This window comes from Ambystoma mexicanum, chromosome 5p (assembly GCF_040938575.1).
Source record: "Ambystoma mexicanum isolate Mex_15411 chromosome 5p, UKY_AmexF1_1, whole genome shotgun sequence".
NCBI classification, from domain to species: domain Eukaryota; kingdom Metazoa; phylum Chordata; class Amphibia; order Caudata; family Ambystomatidae; genus Ambystoma; species Ambystoma mexicanum.
In genome coordinates this window covers 134,408,647-134,431,050 of record NC_090930.1, presented here as the reverse complement: position 1 = coordinate 134,431,050, position 22,404 = coordinate 134,408,647, and the positions used below count along the sequence as shown (strand labels likewise).

Below are 22,404 nucleotides of genomic sequence, written 5' to 3'. Positions count from 1 at the left end.
CACGACGGGTGTATGCCCGGCAGACTTGCTATTTAGGAGGACAATCACCACGAGGCTACCAGAAGATCTGAGGCCACAAGAACTGACGCCTCTGGAACAAGAGGCAAAGGAAAACGACACCGCGAGGAAGGCAAAGACAAAGGAAGTCACTGACAAGAAAAGAAGCAACCCGGTGACGAAGTATGGCTCAGACAACCCAAGAGTCGCAAAGAGGAAGCCACTTTCGCATCTACCCCACTCATCATAACTCATAAGAAAGGTACCATGGTCACAGCCCAGAGGAGTGACTGCTCCACAGTGACTAGAAACAGCTTGCATTTCAAACGTGTCATACCGACCCAAGGAGGCGGGTGGGCATTGGACAGAGATAGCTGGATGACAGACTACATGAAGAAGCCTATCAAGGAGACGGAGAAGAGTCCGGAGGTGAAGCAGGCACTCCACCACCCGCCGCGGAGAGAGCAACCCAAGCAAAGCGAGGCGCCCCCAGAGGAGCCGCATGAAACCACTTCGCCTCATAGAGGAAATGGGGTGAGAGAAAAAGCATGGGACTCGCATTCTAAAAAGGGGGGAGATGTCAGATAGCCCACATCGTTGTGTGGGCGGGCCGCCGTTGTGGCCCCAGGACATGACGTTCCGGAAGTGACGTCAGGGGAAGGGGAGGGTCGGGGATAGTTGCGGCAGTTGCCGCCTGAACGTGAATAAAGCATGCTGTGCATATGCCTGGCTCCAGCGTATCATTCAGCGCGCATGCTCCCTGGTGCCCGTGAGCCCCTAGAGGGGAACATAACAGTCACTACAGGAAGTGATGTAGAGAGTGGAGGCGGGGTGCCGGGGATAAGGCACTTATTGTTTGAGTTTGAATAAAGAAGGTCCTATGCACATCCGCTGGTGCCCGTGTTTATTTGGGGCTATCCAAACCCCAACATTTGGCGACGAGAACGTCTCCCACCAGCGGTCCTCCTCCTGTCCACGACGGAGATCCCTCCGTGCGTGCTCCTTCTCCTACACCAGTGATCCCACTGGCCAGCGGATCCCCGCTCCTGCAAAGCGCGCAGCGCCCGGGTGAGCGCTACTCCTGGAACTCACCTCCCTCACACACGCGATCCCGCCACGTGTGCACCCAAAGGAAGGCACAACACGTGCGATCCCGCCGTGTTTAGTTGAACTATCAAAGCTGCTACAAGAGTCGTGTGTGCCCCACAGTGCCCATCCAGCAATTCACTGTGTCCCCACCTGCAATCAAGTGCCTGGCAGTCATATCCAGGAAAAAAAAAAAAAACCTTCTTTTTTTTCTGCTACTCCTCATTCCGACGCGACCCTCTTCCTCGTCACAGTACGTGACATGAGTGCAAGCTAGAAACAATCACAGGTGACCCATCTGCCACACAATCACAGCTGCACGCCACAGGAGCGCCCCTACCTGAACCAGGCGCCAGTGACCAGCACTGCATGGCCACTCCAGCCTGCAGCGACATTGCTCGAGGGGAACGCTGCCTGTGATGAGCACCAATCGCCTCACCATGAGTACCGCAGCAGATCAAGCAACGTCCAACCACCGCCAGCAGCCACGAGATCCACCGCCACGGCGTGGCGCATGCCGCCCCTGTTCTCCATGACGCCTCAAGCCGACAAAGGAGCAAGGTGGGTGGAATGGTTGGAGGACTTCAATAACTTTATTGACGCTGCAGGGGAAGAAACCTCTCCACGCCTACGCAGCATGTTCATTAACACTGCGGGTACAGAGATAAAAACGCTGATTAAAACCATTCCACCAACTGAAATCAATGACTTTGATAGCCTTATAGCAGCCTTGAACAAACGCCTCATCATCGTCCCCAATAGGGATAATGGAAGATATGTCTTCAACCAATGCTCACAGCGCAGTGATGAAACGGTGGATGAATTCCTCATGAGACTTTGCATGAAAGGCGCGCATTGCCAGTTTGATGCGTTTTCCCTGGATGAAGCACTTCGACTCAGAGTAATAGAGGGCTGCGTATCGTCGACACTACAGAAGCAGCTGCTAAAAAAACCTGTTACTATTGAAGAAGTGAGTGAAATGGCACGCATACTTGAGAGAGTGGAAAAATACATGGCCAGCAACACCACCACAAAACACAACAAGAGTGACATCATAGCAGCAATCAATGCTGGCAACCTTAAAAGCTACGACAGAAGCAGCACATCGACCCCACGTATGCAAAGACAATGTTACAGATGTGGGATGGCATTTCCGCATGCAGGATCCTGCCCCGCACTCAAAAATGTGGCAACTGTGGCAGGGAAGGCCATTTTCAGTCTGTATGTAGGGAAGGAAAACCGTTTCCCACACCACGCATGGGTATGAGCTCGCAGGTCAGACCGACCCAGAGGATGGACGCAACCCAGTCCCACCAGTCACGATTCTATCAGCAAGGAGCAAGGAGATACGTACGAGTGGTGGAGGAAGTATATCCTGATGAAGACGGCCAAGAATATGCGGCGCAAGGACAAACTGTGCAAGTGATGGATGAGTATGATTGACCACCATCGGTACGACGCGAGCCATTAATCGAATATCAGAGGGATCATGACTATTATAGCGCATATGACCCATATGCCCATGAGGAGTTTGTCAATCTTATAATGGATGAACAGGAAGCCCAGGAGGCACCCAGAATACCAATAGACATTTGCAATGAACGATTCTGCTTTCTGATTGACTCAGGAGCGACGGTGAACGTCATGGGAGAAAAAGAATGTCAATCACTTCACAACAAACCGGCACTAAACCCATCAACCTCGAAAATATACCAATGGGGAGCGGATGCACCGCTGCAATGCATAGGGTCATTTAAAAGGAAACTCACTTTTGCCGACAAGTCCACTAACACCCTCATTCATGTCATAAGAAGCCCCACCAAAGGGCATTGTTTGCTGAGCTACAAGACGGCATCATGTCTGGGTCTAATCAATATACCAGTCCGAGAGGGAGATGTCGTCGGATCTTCAGAGACAAACGTCAGCAAGCAAGGGCAAATACGTACTATGGTATCCCAGGACAACTCAGCCATCACAAAAGATGACATCATCAAAGAATTCCCGCAACTGTGTCATGGCCTAGGCAAAATGATTGGCCCACCGATCAAACTACACATAGACCCAGCCATTCAACCAGTCCTACAACACCCGCGCAGGGCAGGGTTTCACCTACAGGAAGCAGTGTTGAAAGAGCTAGATCAACTGCTACGCGATGACATCATTGAGTGGGCCACAGGACCGACACCATGGGTTTCACCTCTTGTAATCGTCCCGAAAGAGGGTGGTCGCCTGAGACTATGTGTAGACATGAGAGTAGCCAACACTGCCATTCAGCGAGAGCGGCACCCCGGACCCAAAATCGAGGACATGATAGTCCAGCTAAACAAATCCGTTCTCTTCTCGAAATTAGACCTAAATCAGGGGTACCACCAGTTAGTACTTCACCCTGATTCACGACCCATCACCACATTTGCATCCCATGATGGACTGTTCCGCTACAAGTGGCTAAACTTTGGGATCTCTTCTGTGGCCGAAATTTTTCATGAAACAATTCGACAGATCATACGTCCTGTAAAAGGGACTCTCAATTACAGTGACAACATTCTAGTCTTCGGAAAGTCACGCAGCGAACATGATGACGCTCTCCGAGAAGCGTGCCGAGCAGTGCAGGATGCTGGACTAACCCTCAACATTGACAAATGTCGGTTCAGCAAGGCCAAACTCAAGTTCTTTGGCCACATCTTCTCGGCGGATGGAATGACCCCTGACCCCGACAAAGTATCGACCATCTTTCAGCTGGACAAACCTACCCAGGTAGCCGACATCAGATTGTTCCTATGGATGGCCGGATACTGCGCTCGATACATTCCACATTTTGCTTCCATCACTGAATCTCTCAGGCGCCTACTGCAAAAAGATGTCACATTTGCGTGGTCGGAGGAATGCCAAGTAGCGTTCGACACTATCAAACATTCCCTGACAGAGGCAAGGAAGTTAGCATATTTTGACCCTGAGTGGCACACCGAGATAGTGGTAGACGCCAGTCCGGTGAGCCTAGATGCCATTTTAGCGCAAACCAGTGGTCAAGATGAGCACCCGAGGCACATAGTGGCGTATGCCAGCAGAGCCCTAGCTCCACCAGAATCTGCCTATTCCCAGGCAGAGAAGGAAAGCCTGGCAGCTGTCTGGGCATCCGAACACTTCCATAATTTCATCATTGGTAAGGGGTTCACCTTAATCACAGACCATCAAGCCTTACTATGTCTTTTTGGCAACCCACGTACGAAAATGCCCCCTAGGATTGAGAGGTGGTGTATCCGTCTGCAAGAGTATGACTTTGACATCATACACCGACCAGGGGGCGAGAACAACCCCACAGGCTACCTCTCCAGACATCCGGTTGGCAACCACGCACCACGGCAGGGTGACTCGGAATACATTAGCTACGTCACTGCCAATGCATTACCGCCCGCCATATCCAGTGAAACTATTGCTGTTGCGTCGGCTGCAGACCCATCAATGGTGCTGGCTATCAGCTTGACAGAAAACAGCAAATGGAAAGACTTTCGCAGGGCGGTCCAAAAACACCCAGGCGCATGCTGTGACGAGATTGAGAGACTGGCGAGAGTACACACGGAATTAGTAGTTCAGGATAAATCCATTCTGCTTTGAGGCTGTAAAATAGTTATCCCCACTACTTTGCGCTCGGAGGTCATCAAGACTGCACATAAGGGACATTGCGGAGCGGAGAACACGAAAAGACAGTTAAGATGCAATGTCTGGTTCCCCTGGGTCAAGAACTGCGCAGCATGTCAGGGCACAGCAAAACCTGAGCCCCCAGTACCGCTCAGACTAACCACAATCCCGGAACATCCATGGGAAAGAGTTGCGGTTGATTTCTATGGAGCACGGGAGGAAGGAGACTACTTACTACTATTCATCGATGAACACTCCAGATTTCCCATTGGAAAACGTGTCAAGTAAACAGCGTTCGCCCACGTCGCTGCGACGTTCGAGGAAGTCTTCAGCGAATGGGGAATACTGGACACACTGAAATCAGACAATGGAGCTCCCTTCAGTGGTCATGAATTTGGGGTGTTTGCAAAACACATGGGTTTCCGTCACCAGAGAGTAACACCAAGGTGGCCGCAAGCGAACGGAATGGCAGAAAGGTTCATGGCGTCCATCAAAAAGACCATACAAAGAGCACGCCTAGAGGGGACTGATCCCCACCAAGCGCTATGTAGAATGTTGAGAGATTATCGCAACACGCTCCTTGAAGCCACCAACAGAACCCCAGCAGAGCTCATGATGAAATATCAGTTCAGGACCAGAATCGTCAACAATCCAACAAGGTGGCCTGAAGTAGACCAAGAAGTTATCAAAAGGGATGAAGAAACAAAAGAGAAAACTTGGGAGCAGACTGACAGAAGGAGGAGAGCACAGTCCAAGGAATTCCAAATAGGAGATGAAGTGTGGGTACGAAAGGTTGCAACAAAGAAGACAGATTCGCAGTTCGCACCTGAGCCGCTTCAAGTGATCGCGGTAAAAGGAACAATGATCACAGCTGCGAATGGAGAGCAAGAAGTGACTCGCAATAGCTCGAGGTTTAAGCACGTTGTGAGAGGAGCAGAAGACAGGCCATTTCCCGAAGCTCCTGACCCAGAATATATCGACACTCATGATGAAGCCTGGGTCCTCCTCGGACCATAGGTTCAACATCAGGTCAACCCTGAGGAAGACGCTGGCGGCGGCCCACATCCAGAGCCGCGAGGAAGACCCCAGAGAAGCATCAGGAGGCCTCCCAGGTTATTGGAGGAGTGTTAACAGCGTGGTCAGTTGGACAGTTTCAAGTTACTTGTAAGGACATTTGTCTGGGGGTGTTGTTACAAGTGACTGCGCCTTTAAGGCAGTCCTCGTTAGTTGGGGAGACGTCACTACAGGAAGTGATGTAGAGAGTGGAGGCGGGGTGCCGGGGACAAGGCACTTATTGTTTTAGTTTGAATAAAGAAGGTCCTATGCACATCCGCTGGTGTCCGTGTTTATTTGGGGCTATCCAAACCCCAACACATGCCAGGCCCCTTTACCAAGAAACTGCCAAATAATAAACCCACCCAGCTGAGATGGAATCCTCTAAAAAACAAGCCTTTTCTTTTTTCTCACTATTGAGTAACCCCCCTAATACTAATGGCAGATTTTTCATGACCTTTAATTTTTGAAACTAGCTCTTGCAAAATTAGCTTGGAGAAGTCCTGTCTACGGAAAAAGTGAAGGAATAGCTGATTCTGTAAATCAGCAAAAATCGTTTTTCCCACAGAAGGAAATAATCCCAACATTGCACTGAGAGTTTAGCAAACAAATCCCTTACTAGTACCTCACAGAAGGGAAGTTCTGCCTTGTCACAGACCATGCCCTCTTGGTTTGGCTGGGTAGTTTACAAGTTTACTAATGCTTCTGTGATGAGATGGTGTTCATGGTTAAATAGGGTTCAACATGGAAAAGGGGGGTCTGGGGGGAACACAAAGCATTTCCCCCCGGGGTGATTTTGGGCGCTGCACAGGCCAACAAGCTGGCCTGGGCATAGAGCACCTCAGGGGGAGTATAAAAGGGAGGAGGGAAGATTCGGGAGCAAGCAACAGTTGGGACGAGTGTTTGTTTCAGGTCGCTGCTCCCGATCCTTCCCTGCATGTGGGACTTGCCTGTTAGCGGCATCCGAGGTAGGGCGTGAGGGCTAGTCATACTGATTTAAGGAGATTAGTGGGCGGGTAGATAGTCAGTTAACATTTACTAAACTGTGATATAGTAATAGCCTGGGGTCAGTGGTCGAAGTGAACGAGAGCGGTCAGGAGTGGTGCTCCTCTACTTTTTAAAATTACATTTTACAGCTCCTATACTTTTATTTTAAAAAGAAACCATTCTGAAATGATTTAGTTTTAAAATAAAAGTGTAGGAAGAGGTTGAAACGTGCACTTTCAGTGCAGTGCACTGGGTGTTCCCTTAAACAGCAGGTGCAAGTGTTTGGGGGTTTCTATTGTGTGTGGGAGGGGGCGTGGAGATGGGGTTTGTGGGGAGTGGGTGCAGGCCAGTAGGGAACATAGTTCCACTACTTCTTTTCATACACCTCGACCACTGCCTGGGGTGCTGTAAATAAAGTACCCTTCTTACCGTGTTTGGAGCCGCATCTCGTGGCCGGCACACGCTGCACACTCACTAGGTGGGTGTAGCAGCATCCGGGTTGTTGTTTAGGCATTTTGGCGGCGGTGGGCCCAGATGGGTCTGTCCGGTCGGCGTGTGAGGGTTGGTTTCGGGGGAGGGAGTCGTTCCCCGCGTGCCTTCTTCCAGTGGGGGAAGTGGAAGAAGTGCAACAGGGCACAGTTAAGGTGGGTTCTTCCGTAGCCCGCTAGACATTAGGCTGCTCCACGCCAACGGGTGCACAGCAGTGCAGTTCCATTCCTACGCCACCAGGGGGCAGGGCAGAGCCCTTAAAGGGCAATGCACGCTTTTCCTGTGTATTTTATAATTTGAGCAGTTCAGGAGTAGTTCCAGCAGGGGATAATTGGTGGGGGGTGCAGGAGGTAAGGTTTTTAAAAAATATATATATATATAAAATATTTAAAAGAAATCAATTTCTTTTACAAGTTTCAGTTCAGGAAGACTGGTATCCTTCCTACACACATATTAGGGCAGGCCATGCAAGAGGAACATTTTTTAGGCTCGGGGGCCAGCTGAGTTCTGGGAAGGCAGCAATGCGCAGCCGCAATCAATTTAATTATTTCAGGTGCAACGGGATGGCAGGACAAGGAGCTGGAAAGAGGGGGTTTGTGGATGCCCATGCATTGATGGAGGCTCTAAATATTATTAGCAGGGCAACCAAAGCCCGCTAATAAGGGGCAGTGGGTGAAATTATGGGGGTAAAGGGAGCCAGAGAGGGTAGAGCACAGTGCAGAGCAGCGGCGGATAGGGCTCTCGCTGCAGTTGTGGCTTGTAGCCTGTCAGCAGGTAGGGGGGGGCAGAGTATGGAACAAAGGGGCCAGAAGGTGCAGGAGGAAGGTACCTAGGAGAGCATCCAGGATTGGGGGAGAGGTAGGTGAAGGGTCAGGCAGCAGGTCGGGAGCCAAAGGTCCGGGGGGGCCTCTAGTGGAGTGGGGTCAGAGGTGGGCACAAAGCAGGCTAGGGGCGAGGTTAGGGGCCTCTCGGACCCAAGAGGGGCCGCTGCGTGGAGGGCCAGAGGGGGGGAACACCTGCAAAAGAATGCAGGTGGGAGGAGGAGGGAGTGGTCCCCGTCAGTTAGTGAGAAAAGGGGAACGTGCGGAACGACCTCCTCGCCTAGGAGGACTTTAGTCAGAGCCCCCGTGGTTCCTGAGGAGGCAGAAGGAGAGGGCTTGAGAACGGCCTCTCCGGATGAATGCAGAGGACATGCTAGAGGGCGCAGCACGGCCCCTAGCATGGAGGAGCAAAGGGTGGAGGAGAGAACCCCTCGCCCAAGAAGAGAGGAGCAGGCAGGGGTTGGCATGGCCCCGCCAAGAAGACGTCAATGGAGCGGCAGGGCTAAGAGGAGCTGCCAGTCCTGAGCATGCGCTCGCAACAACAATGGTATTTCACTGGGGATGATAAATGGGAGGAGGAGAATGTTGGACAGTGGGAGGACGAAGAGCAAAATGGTTTACAGGGGAGAGAAAGGGTTAGAAGGGGTTTAAGGTTTGAAGGGTAAGGTCAGGTTAGGGGGGCAGAAATGCAAAAGGACGGCTGAGAAATTGGTAAGGGGAGTCTGCTGATGTTTTTTGTCACTGCAGCAGGAGCGCGGTGAGAAAAGAAATGAGGAGTGTTGGAGTGGAGGCCAGGATGCCGCGGCTAGGTGACGGCAGGGCAGAAAAAGTTGAGCAGGAATGGGAATAGTCAACGGCTTGGCACAGGTCGGGCACGAGATGGGGGACATGCAGGGAGGGAGCTGGGGCACGGAGGATAGGCAGGGAAACAGGTCTTCAGACCACGTGGCCTCAGAAAGGGAGAACAGTGTATCCTCAGTGGAAGTACAGACTGACATGGTGGAGGAGCCAGTGGCTCTAGAGGTAATGCAGGTTCCTAAGGAGAAGGCTGCGGAAGGTAAAGGGAAGGAAAAAAGGATGCCATATATGGGCATCACAAAGCCTCTGGGCGCATTTGATGGGGATGACAAAAGAAAAGATATGGGCTGGGAAGTTTGTGGATGTTTTTAAACTCCTGCACAGGGAGGTGAGAGCGAAGGAAGGGTCTAAAGAGGAGAGGGAGTTGGCCACAAGACCAAAGGCGCCGGTCACGATTGACAATTGGACTTTTATTATATATGCGAGTGTTTACTGTGAGAAGTTCCCTGAGAGGTGTGTAGCGTTATTGAAATACATTGATGTAATAAGGAAGGCGTTTAAAAGCTTTGGGGGTTTTGCATGGGTGAGATACGACAAAGATTTTAGCACGAGGATGGCGGGGGATAGTCAAGCAGTTTGGGAAGAGATTGACATGGGTCTCTGGCTGCAATGGATTTCAACTACGCGGCCAGCACCAACGCTGCATACGGCGAGCGGTTTACCTGTGCCTTACCGGCCCTTTCATGGTTGCCCCGCCTCATAGGGGTGGTGAGGAGGCAGGGGTCAGCCCTCAGCAGCATGTTGGGCTTTCAATAAAGAAGGCTGCACGAGGACGGTGTGCAAATTTAAGCACGAGTGCAACAGATACACAGGACAGAATCCGGTTGTGGGGAAAGGCCTATACTCCAGTTAGAATTGCAGTTTTGGAGAAGTGGCTCAGTTTTTACCCGGACAGAGAAGGGGCCAAGATTTTGGGGAAGGTTTTTGCGTGGGTTTTAGGTTGGGTTAACAAGGCCCAAGGTTGAGACGGTTGGCAGAAAATTTGAAGTTGGCCCGGGAAAATATTGTAGTGGTGAGGGCCAAACTGCACAAGGAGGTGGCAGCAGTGAGAGTGGTAGGGCCATTTACAGACTTGATGGGAGATTTGGTGGTGTCCCCATTGGAGGTCGTGCCTAAGAAGGTTGCTGGGGAATTTAGACTAATACACCACTTATCATGGCCGGAGGGCATATCAGTCACTGGGCCTCATTGCAAGTTTGGCGGTAGCCTTGCCGGTAAAACCGGCAAGCTGCCGCCAAACTTGCGAAATATTCCAGCACCCGCGAATGGGCAATTACCGGGTCATTACAGCCCCGCCGGACCCGGTAATTGCCCATTCGCGGGTGCCATAATAAATTGCTCCCCATTCCCATTTGAGCCTGAGGTTGGATGCACCAGCACCATTCATGAATGGTGCCGGTGCATCAGACATGCTCTGTTCGCGGCTGCCGGTACACCCGCCAGGTCAGACCTGTCGGGCAGGAAGGCACCCGCGAGTGGAACTCGTAGTTTGCCGATCCGGTAACTACAGTACCGGCAAGCTTACTGGTACCGTAGTTACCGGACCGGCAAACTTGTAATGAGGCCCAATGATTTTATTTCACTGGAAGATTGCGGGGTGTTCTATGCAAGTTTGGACCAGGCGTGGGTTTGGTGAGGAAGGAAGGTTGTGGGGCGTTCATGGCCAAGTGCGACATCAAGGCAGCGGTCCGATTGGTACTAGTGCATCCAGAGGATTTCTGGCTGCTAGGAATGCAGTTTGAAGGACACATTTATATAGACAAAGCTTTGCGCAATTTCATGTGCCTTGTTTGAGTGTTTTAGTTCTTTTCTACAGTGGGTTTTAACATGCACTTCAGGAGGTGAATGAGTGTTACATTATTTGGACGATTTTTCGTTTATTAGTGGGACGGGCAAAGAACAAGAATGTCGGTGGATGCTAGGGACCTTTCAGACACTGATGCAGGAGTAGGGAGTCCCATTGGCGGAGGACAAAACTGAAGGGCCGGCAGTGGTGTTGACCTTTTTTGGGATTGAATTTGGTGGCAATGACCTCACACTTGCCGCACGACATGGTGAGCAGGCTAGTAGGTTTGCCAGAGAGGGCAATACTAGCGCTCAAAATGACATTGGTGGACATGCAGAGGCTAGTGGCGCATCTCAATTTTGCGTGTAGGGTAGCAGCCCCGGGGCGCACTTTTTGTAGAAACATGGCGTGGTCTATGGCGGGAGCTAAGTGCCCACATCACCAGGTGAGGTTCTGTGGAGCGGTTAGGGAGGACTGCAGGATTTTGCGATTTCTGGAAGGGTTCAATGGGGTGTCCATGTGGCTTCAGAGTGATCCAGTTTCATGGGAAGTGCAAATCTTTTCAGACCCAGCAGGCTCAGGAGGTTTTGGAGTTTTCTGGGGGGGGAGGTGGTGTGCAGACAGGTGGCCAGAACAGTGGCAGAGAGGAGGGAGAAGTATAGCCTTTTGGGAATTTTTTCCCTTTGTTGGTGGCAATGGAGTTGTGGGGAGGTGATTTGAGGAACAAGAAAGTAAATGTCAATATCGATAATGAGACAGTGGTTAACATGGTTAACAGGCAGTTGGCAAAGGACCAGAGGTTGGCTAGATTAATGAGAGAATTTGTACTGCGTTGTATGAAGTGGAATGTGGTGTTTAGAGCAATGCACGTGCAAGGGAAGGATAATGGCATCGCTGATGCATTTTCTCGTTTTCAGTGGCAGAGATTCCGTGGAATGGTACCAGGAGCCGACTGGAGCGGGCATCGGATCCCGGAGGAGCTGTGGAGGATAGGAAAATGAGAGCACTGTCCTTAGTGGAGGGTTCTCAAGCCCCGCCGTCTAGGACAGCATAAAAAAGTGCATGGTCGGAATTTATAATGGGGGGAGTGCACAGCTGGAAGGGCAGGGAGGATGCAGAGGAGCGAAGAAGGGATGATGTGATTAACTTTCTACTGGAGTGTGTGGACAAGGGCTGGTCGAAGGCAACGATATCGGGGAAACTGGTGGGCATTGATTTTTACGGGAAATAGTTCTGGGGCTTTCAGCCAAGTGGCGAAGAGCTGGCAAGCAGAATGTTGGAAGGTTGGGCAAGACAGAATAGGACAACAGGAGACCGATCTCAGCGGCCTTGTTGGTTAGGTTATGTAAGGCTTTATAAGGGGTGTTCTGGTCAGCATGGGATGGGCACATGTTTTCATAATGTTTCACTTGGTTATTCTTTGGGGCATTTAGGGTGTTCGAGCTGGTGGGGGGAGAAGAGGGGAATGAGGTTTAAGGTGGGGGGATATTCATTTCTCTGAGTTAGGTGTGGATATTAAAATCAGGAGATCAAAGATGGACCAGAAAGGAAAGGGATGTTGGGTGCTTCTGGATAGGGGTAGTAAGGAGTTGTGCCCAGTGAGGATAGGTGTATCATGGAAGGTGACATGTGGGGGAAGAGAAGGGTTGGTCTTTCAGCACGAGGACGGGTCGGCAGTGTCGGCAGCAAAAGTCTTGGGAGTTATGAGGAGGGCTTTGGTGGCCCTGGGGTAAAGAGCAGAGGTTTGTGGAACTCATTCTTTCAGGATGGGGGTGACATTGGAGGGTAGCAGGATTGTTCTATCAGAGAATAAGGTTAACAGTCTGGGGCGCTGGAGGTCTGGAAAGTACAAGGGGTACATCAGAGAGCTTGTGCAAGGGGCAGTTTAGAAACGTTGACAAGTGCAGGGGCTGGGGTGATGGGGGGGTTTGGAAGTGACAGAGAGAAACTCACAACAATTTTTCTTTTGCAGATGTGGCACAGAGGAGTAGTGAGTTGCCGCAGATATGAATTTGTGAACATTCAGTCGTAAAATGGGCAGGGAAAGAGGCAGAAAAAAGGATTTTTGGGACACAGCTGGGTTGCAGCTACAACATTGCGTTAGTGAGATGGTCGGGATAGGGGAGTTTAGGTGGGACCAATTGCTGCCCATGTTAGTGGGATTGAGGGAGCACCATGGGATCCCGGAGGGAATAATAGTACATACAGGGGAGAATGACTTAGTCAGAGACACAGGAGTATCATTGTTAAGGAAAATGAAAAGGGACCTTAGCTGGTTAAGGGAGATATGGACCAGGATAAGGTTGGTTTGGACAAATGTATTGCTGAAGATAGTTTGGAGGGGGGTAGTGAATGAAGGGGCAGTGGAAAGGACAAGAAAGAAGATTAACAGGGAGATGGGGAAGTTTTGTAGTGCTGTGGGGGCGCAAGTGCTGGAGTTTATGGAAATAATTTATGAGGATTTTTCTGTTTTTCGGGAGGACGGAGTGCATCTCTCGGTATACGGAACCAGCTTTTACTTAGTGGATGCTACGTTGGCAGTGCAAGACAAAATAAAAAGTTGGAAATAGAGAAACCCTATGTTAAGGGAGTGGGGCAGAAAGAACACCTCAGGGGAGGGTTTTTCTGGGGCTGGGGACATGGCCCTTTGAAGGAGGGGTGGCGAAGCACAATGGGGTACTAGCGTGTTAAAGGAAGGGGTTGGTGCTGTTTGCACGAACGGGCTACCCCAGGGGTACAAAGAAGGGGAACAGGTATTGAAGAAGTAGGGGCGTGGCATCGGGGAGAAGATGGGAGGAAGCCGCAATGAAGGTTGAGAGGATTTTAAGGAGACGGAAGGGAGCAAGGGATAGGAAGGGAGACATTTGAAATGCTTTAATTATTTAATAGTGGGGAATGGAAATTGTTCATTTATTTAATTGTTTGGCAATTTGTTAAAATGGATGTGTTAGTCTGTAAGGCCAGGGAGCCAGGCTAGCGTTTCTTTGTGAGCTGTGACCTGTCACATTAAAGCGACATTTTCCACTTAAAAGCGTGTCTGCGTATTTTTGTGCAGTAAGCCCAAAAGGTAAAACAGTTGAATGTTGACTACTTAAGGCGTAGTCCGCCCAGACAGGAGGAAGCGCGGTGAGGGAGCTGAAGGAAAGAGTTGATGTGATGAAGTCACCCTCTGCATGTTCTGGTGATCCTTTTTCACAGGGCCCGCTTTCTTTATTCTTCATCTATCAATACTTTCCTCCTTTGCTTGGATCCACCCTTCCGCCACCCCCCCCATCTCATTTCTGTCCTGATGGCCACTCCTCCCACAGGTAGATGGCACGCGGGTGGGGTGCGGACTTCCACATCGATGTCACTTGTTCAATTCTTTGAGTACTCATCACCACGACTGTAAAGAAAGGCTTCCTTTGTAAGAAGCACTCGCTTGCCAGTGGTACAAAAGGAAAAAAAGAAGTTAGGGCCTGATTACGAGTTTGGTGGTCATTCAGTTGTAAATCCTCTGAATTCCCACCAAACTCAATTACCCTTACCACCTCTTGGTGCCACGGATTTACCGTGGGATTACAAGTAGTGGTAGAGCTGTGTAATTCCCCATTCATGGAGTCCATAGGAATCATGGGGATTTCGTTATAATTACCGGCAGCGATTCATTCTGCCGATTTTTTTGCAGTAAGGTGGCAGATCCTCCACTTACCCGCCAAACTTGTAGTGCCAGAATTACCTCCTCATTACCACCATTTTTACCTGCACCGCTGTTTTTCTAATGAGGCACTTAATCCATAGTTACAGCACAGTACTAATGTGCGGTTGAGATCTTCGAGACACCCATCAGCCAAGCGCTACATCACGGTCCGTATCTTCCAGCTTCCAGCTATCCGAAGACTCTAACATTTCACACTGGATCATTACACAATCGACTCACCAGCATCTCAGGGACATCATGACACACACACCACTCTAACAGCCACATAGTATTCCAGACAGATCAGAACAGGGGATTAAACTTCTATACTATTCATGTCATGATAGGGGTCATTCAGATGTTGGCAGTGTGGCAATTCTGTTACTGGCATTTATTACTGAAAATGGAAAAACTGCAATTTTTACCACACTATGGGCCTCATTACACGGAAGGCGGTGAGCCATGGCGCTACTAGCGCCATGGCTCATGCTGGTAAAATACCGGCACCGCCTTGGCGGAAAGGGGATTTACCGCCCCATTCCAAGGTTGGTGGGGCGGGAAATCCCCCTTCCGCCATTGCCCTTCCCCATTCCCATTTCTGCCCCATAGGGCTCTATGGGAATGGGGAAGGCGCTAATTACGGCACCGCAATTTTGCGGTGCCGTAATTAGCTCCGAGGTCCCTTAGCGGGTTGGTTTTTAACGCCTGCAAAAAGCAGGCGTTAAAGCACCAACCCGCTAAGGGACCTCGTAGTAAGGCGGTAATGGTTAACGGTCACCGTTACCATTAACGGTGGCTGTTAACCATTACCGCCTTCCGTGTAATGAGGCCCTATAAAATTCCAGGTTTGACCTCCACTTTAACGACAAAAAACGGTGGAATTCCACCAGCGGTCATTCTGCCAATATCCCCATGGAGTCCTGTGGACACCAAAAATGGATGTTAACACTGCCATACCACCACTCAGAATCAGATGGTGAATCGATCAGACACAGGCCCTCACTAGAAGTCTGGCGGTAGCCGTGCCAGTAAAACCGGCATGCGGCTGCCGGACTTGCGAATATTTCCGGCACCTGACTTCACGGAACACTGGGGGATTACAGCCCCGGTGGCAGTGGTCGAAGTGTACGAAAATAAGTAGTGGAACTATGTTCCCTAATGGCCTGCACCGCTCCCCACAAACCCCATTGACTCACCCCCTCCCATGCACAATACTAACCCCAAAACACATGCGCCTGATGTTTAAGGGTACATCCAGTGCAGTGCACTGAATGTGCAAGTTTCAACTTCTTCCTACACCTTTACTTTAAAACGAAACCGTTCCGGAACAGTTTCTTTTTAAAATAAAAGTATAGGAATGGTAAAACGTACTTAAAAGAAGTAGAGGAGCACCGCTCCCGACTGCTCCCAACCAGTGACTGCTCGGCGGTCTGTGAAGTCAGGCGCTGGAAAATGTAAATCCCCATTCCCATTTCAGTCTGATAGGACTCAATGGGAAGGTTGGGCTTTATAAAATTAACCCACATACATACATACATACATATACACACACACACACACACACACACACACACACACACTGAGCAAATGTTCTTCATTGTCTGTCATTCTTTTGTGTTAACTTAGCGTTTCTTTTGGTTATAAGAATGAAAAAACAACAGGTTTTTCTACTGGATCCAGTTATGGCATATATGTTTTTTTCAAAACCTACATATGACCACCCGAAAAACAAGGGAAATTGTACAACTAGAAGCTGAATCCATTAGACTCAATTAGACACAAATAATCAGTTCCCAGATGCAACTGGATTAAACAGGCATTTTCTCCATAGCAGTTTAGTAGAGGGTGAAAAACCCATATGCTTGTAACTGTATCCAGTAGAGCCCATATGTGTGTTTGAAGAGTGAGCCAGTAGAAGGAACCCATATGCGTGCAACGTGATAGATAAGAATCCACTTGGATCTGATCGACTGGAATTTCAACTAAAGTCATTTTATCAATGCAGAAAAAACCCTGCCTACTGCCCTCCCATGTAGAAGTGTGTCTTATTTGCAATCAGCGAATGTCTTCCTCTCTGCCAGCGTTGCTAGGGATCTGCCATGGTGTAATCCAGAACCTAGTTGATTATGATGCAGTGATGACATCAGAGGTTCTTGAGTGAAGGATGGAACTTCCACCGTTCCCTCCTGGTCACTCCACAAAGCTAGGGCAATCACTGGCCATACACATCTCAATAAGGTTTTAAATCCCACTGACAATCATTTGGCAGGAACTGGCAGCCCAATCGTACTCTGTATTCAAGGACAGCCTGTGGACAATCTACTCTAACCTCAGGACCAACGCTGTGATATATTGATTCAGAGGCCCACCCGCCCGATTCACAGTAGATGGAACAGCTTCCAAGACAACACTGCATGGCATGTCTGAAGGTAGGTGTGAGCTGCCAACTCCTCCTCGGTTCCCAGGGCGAGTCATGATCACTAATTTGATCCTATTAGTAGTGCAAATGTCTTCCAACTCATGTATCTTTCTGTTTTGCTCTTAATCAGCATATTACAAGTTTGCATTATTCCTCCATAGGACTGGGCGGGTTGGAGGAATTGTTATTTATCGCATTTATAAAGGGCTTTCGGGGAAGCGCTGCACAGAAAGGAGACCTTACAATAATGGGCGATACAAAATAGCAGGTCACATGATCATTAAGGGGATAGGTGATTTTTTGGAGAGGAACTAAAAGAGGCTAAGGTTGTGCAAGAGCTGATAGAGAGAGGTAAAGTGTTCCAATGTATAGTTACCAAGAGGAAGAAAGACCGATGAAGAGTACAGCACCGGCAGATGTAGGGACTGCGCTACAAAGACCTCAATTTTTCAGGAGAAGTACCTCCATCAGTATGTTGGAGTTATTTCCTCTGAAAGTAGTCACACCTGAAATTTGGCAGACTGGAAATAAACAGAGGATAAATCTATTAACCGCCAGTTTTTCAATTAACTGCCAAACTTGAAAAGAGGTTCTTTACCCTGATGCTGTTTCTCTTTCTCTTTCCTTGTCTTTCAACAGAATTACAGCAAAAAAGAGAGGATGGGGGCCTGTTCCGTGGTCAGAAATGCTCTTGAGGGTAATGTGTTTTGTTTGTTTTTATTTGCATATTTTATTGAGTTTTGCATAAATCAGGTCAAGAATGTATAAAGTACATCAACCAATATCCAGAGTTCATACAGGAAGAACAATGCTCACCAACAGGAAGATCCAAGTAACAAGTTAATGGTCATCCAAAACAACCTGTTCCTTTTATAAAAAGAATACACATAGAAGAGCTTATGTCCAAAGTGAACATACTTTAATAAACGTCCCTAAGTTTGGCAACAGTTAAGATGGTTTCTAAGTTCCTGTGGATATAAGTGGGTAGGGTGGGAGAGCCGGGGTTTGTGGATTGGGGGGTTGAATTCAACAACGTCTTAAGTAAAGTCGACCTCATCTCCCAAGGAGAGCCCTTTGAGGCACCACTAATTCATCCCCATAACATGTGGCACTGTTTGTTAGTTCTTTACATTTCACAATAACACAGCTCATCAGATTCATAGGTACACATCTGCAATAGCAGGAACGAATAATAGAAAGCAAGTGTAATGATTACAAGAGTCATTGCTGGAGGTTATAACAGGGAGCTTTATTCATCACAAACTCCAGCGCCCTGCAGCTCTACCCGCTCCCAATCACTGACAAGAACGTGGAATCTTGGACGTACGAATACAGTCCAAGGTTCCATTACAACACTTCTTCCTCCCATATAAAACAGAACAAGAAATGCAAGAATATGAAAACAACATCAACAGAAACACTCAGAATACTGTAATGGAGTCCTTGTATATACACGCAACTGCTGGCTCCAGCATTAGCTTAAACTTCACTCAACTGCCGCACTCCTCCCAGCACCCCATTGCACATAGTCCTTGAACTTGATTGGTGGCAACCTAATTCTTGTGGAACGAGAACGGCCCACACCCTCCTTGGCCAAAACACTTTCTTGACCTGGCCCAATACTTCCGTCGGACTGAACTCCTCCTTGATCCTCATGACCAGGCGGAATGCACCCCGGCTGCACTGGCCTCCTTCCTAGCTCTGCCTCCCTGTTGCGATTTTCCACATCACTACCTCTTGCCCTTCCCTCATTAGTACTCGGCACATCAAAAAAAAACATCTCCAGTATCATCAGACCAAACTGGGCTGGAAACAGCACCTCCACATCCTCTTACCACCACAACTCTCCTATTGCTCCACCTGGAACCATCATCCAGTACCACATACCCTGCACCAACCTTCACCACCACACAGGGATCCATAATTACACTGGCCCCCTTAGGCACAAATTGGGGATTTCACACCTGCACAAGATCACCCACAGCCACACTGAGAGGTCTCCTTCCTGGTTGCACCCTTTCCCTTTCCTGACGTAACCGCACCCTTTCCAAAACTTCTACCATGTCCACCTCCGAACGAATACCACCGCCGAAAGCTGCAATCCTCAACTTAGAACCAGGTTTCCTGCCCCTCATGAGTTCAAAAGGAGAACGACCCGTAACCACAGACGGTGTGTGTCTGTATGCTGCCAACGCTTCAGACAACACTTTGGTCCAGCACAAACCATTAGCCACTGCTAACTGTATGGCCCTCTTGACGAAACGTTTCATTCTTTCCACGAAACCATTTGCAGATGGATTATATAGAGCAGTTTTGTGGTGCTGTATGCCCAAACTCCTCATGAACTCCTTCATGCAACCGGAAAAAAACTGCACCCCTTTATCGGTAACAATACTGGCCGGCACACCTTCCCTGTCAAAAACCTTGCTAAGAAACCTTGCGATCTTCCCAGCCGTGACCGTTTCCAATGCTGTGGCTTCCACCCAACGTGAAGTATAATCTACTAACACAACAATGAACCTCAACTCGCCACCTAACACATCCATGGGACCCATAATGTCAACTGCCAACTTTGACCACACCTTCTCAGGGATCTCTACAGGATACAGAGGCTGCGCTCTGGGTACCTTAGTCTTATCACTTACGGCACATGCTGTGCAATCTTTTATGGCCAACTCCACCTCATCATCCATTCCCAGCCACCAGTACGAATCCCTCAACCTTCTCTTCGTCAATGACCTCCCCAAATGTCCTTCATGCGCCAAATTTACAAACCTGGCCCTCAAACTGCATGGAGGAATTAACCTCTCACCCGTCGCAACACCCCACGGACCTTCCGACAATTCATGCCACGCATGCTCATAACCCTTTCCTGCCACCTTATCATTACACACAGATGCATGGATGTCTGGAGACAGCATAGTGTAGGGTGATCCTGAATCTATTAGCATTTGTTGCTGGACTCCATTAACAGTCAGAACGGCACAAGGCCCTTTCTTCTGTGCACTGCCCACACTCAATAATGCTCCTTTGCGTAAACTATCATGCGACATTCCATCATGCACATCCTCGCTGACATTACCAACCACACCGTCAAAGTTCCCTTCGGGATCCAACATTTTTACAGTTTGTCTGCTCTCAACGAGTGTCCGGCACATGCGTGCGAAATGTCCCCTTCCCTTGCATCTCCTGCACTCCACATTCCACGCCGGGCAATCCTTGGTTCCTGTTGCGTGTCCCTTCCAACCACATCTTCTGCAGGCCTCTCTCATTCTGAATGTCCCCTTATTGTCTCTGTTAGGTCTCCCTTTCCCTTCACCGGTATCCTTCTTGGCCATTACTGTGTGCGCGACAGTACTTTGGCTCTCCTTCTCATTCCTTTCAGTCACTTCCTGCACGCTTATTTGCGATTCTTCGATGGCCCTTGCTATCTCAATCACCTTTTCAAGTGGCGGATCGTTCTCAGTCCACAGTCTCTCCCTCACCTTGGCATTGCTAGTTTTCATCATAACTTGGTCCCTTATGTACTCCTCTGAAACGCCTGAGAACTTACAGGTGGATATGAGTGCACGTAAAGCCGCTACGTATGTGTCTATGCCTTCACCCACGCCTTGGGCCCTCGAAAAGAAATGGTGTCTTTCCAGTACCACATTTGGCCTTTTCCCAAAATACTCTTCCAGTTTCTTGAGAGCAGTCTCATAGGCACTCCCCACAGCTTCTCCGTCCCCGGCTCCAGGAAAGCGCACATCTACTCCAGGAAGGTGTCTAAACACGCGTAGCCCCTCTATCCCCAGGCAATTCAACAGTGCTGCCTCCTTAACATCCTCGTCATATCTGTCTCCTCCCGCCGCCCTCAGGTACACTCGAAAAGTGTCTATCCACAAATCCCACGCAATGGGAGGTTCCCCTGGACTGGATAGAAATGCAGGTGGAGGACGAGCGCTCTGCTGCATGCTCTCCTTAATTTTGTTTTTTTAGTGACTTTGAGTACTGCTGTTGCTCTTCTTACACTAGGCCTGGCTCCTGAACTTGAACGCAGCCACTACTCCATTAAGGCGTACTGAGGATTTGGGTTTGTACAGGTGGGGGCTCTTTCAGCTCTCTTTATTTATTTAGGTGTTCATCTTTACATTCACACTGAGATCCTCGCCACTGTTGCTTTACACTGGACAGGGCATGCACTGATTCTTGGGAAGGCTGGTGATGTGTCGCCCTGGAAACCTCTCTGTGTGTGCGTGCGCGCGCACGCGGGGCCTTTGCTACGCCCCTAGTAGACTGCTTTCTCTCCCTGTCCTTACTGGTGCCCCCCACGCCTCAACTGTGCACTTCGCAATGGACAAGGCTACGGCGCCTGGTAGCAGAGCCTTGTTAGACCGTTCCCTCCGTTCGTGACCGCGCTGGGAGGAGGTGGTGGGGGCGGTGGGGGGGGGGGGTGGGGGGTGCTCTGGTCCGTAACGCTTCACCCACCTTCCGTGCTGTGCTGCGGTTCCTGCGCCTGCCTTCTTGGCTTCGGTCCGGGAGGGCGAGGCGGTCCTCAGGCAGTCCCTCTCCCTGGAAACGGCCGCCGAATAGGTCATTGGATGCTGCAGGGCCCTGACAAAGTGCCCTCTGTCTCTCCGCGCGCGTGGGTTCTTTACTGGAGTTTGGCACCAGTGCTCGTCTGCAGTGTAATGATTTAGAAGAGTCGTGGCTGCAGGTTATTCATCTCAAACTCCAGCGCCCTGCAGCTCTACCCCGGCCCAACAACTGACAAGAACGTGGAACCTTGGGCGTAAGAAAACAGTCCAAGGTTCCACAGTCCAAGCCCAAGGTTCCATTGCAAAACAAGCCATGTTTAAATTCACACAGCAGATCATCCAGTCTGGATGAGAGTGAACATGGCTGGCCCCAGTGAATGCAAGGAAGAGACACCAGTTAGTGACACCCAGGAGTAGCAGCGGCTACCCCGGATTTATCCGCTGGTTCCTTGTTATTGCTCGTGCACAAGAACTGGACATGCGGCGGCTGTGCCTTACACATGATGACTATACACAGAAATTAACCAGCAATAAAGAACATTTTGGGGTACCACATGAGGCTGCACCCTGCGTGTGGTGACTATACCATGCATGGGGTCTTAAACTGCCCACATTGTGTGAGAGTGCGCTGGGTATATCATTTCAGCATCTGAGCAAATGAGGCTGCACCTTACATACCACGTATAAGAAACATTAAAGGGCTCTTTAAAAAAAGTGAACATTTGCACGAAGGCCACTCCCTATGTTTCCAATTCCATACACCTTGAGGCCCTCCATGCATTTTTTAAAATCATTTTCACTATGAAGTGCAAAATAACTGGAAACCTTGACAAAACCAGGTTATCGTGTTTTTGTGCTTTTTAGGCAACACACATACACGCCTCCTCCAATTTAGGATTGCAAGAGGCATTTGAAACAGATTGCTATGATATTTGCGTTCTTTGAGCAGGTGCTAAAAACAGACAAATTCCATAAGCATGTTTACGCCAGTGTTAAGCACCACATTTGTGCACTCTGGGGATTTATAAAAGAGCACCTAAGTGGGCTTAGATACCCTTTTGACATACTGGACTTGG

General features: G+C 49.5%; 1 protein-coding gene across 1 annotated transcript in view; it reads right to left on the bottom strand.

Annotated features, from left to right (window-relative positions):
- Positions 1-21,403, bottom strand: part of LAS1L (LAS1 like ribosome biogenesis factor) — a 948,139-nt gene extending 926,736 nt beyond the window's left edge. Inside the window, exon 1 of the mRNA XM_069612531.1 lies at positions 21,279-21,403. Coding sequence (XP_069468632.1) covers positions 21,279-21,388 — 110 coding nt within the window. The 5' untranslated portion in view covers positions 21,389-21,403. The remainder of the gene's footprint in view (positions 1-21,278) is intronic.
- Between the last annotated feature and the right edge of the window lie 1,001 nt (positions 21,404-22,404).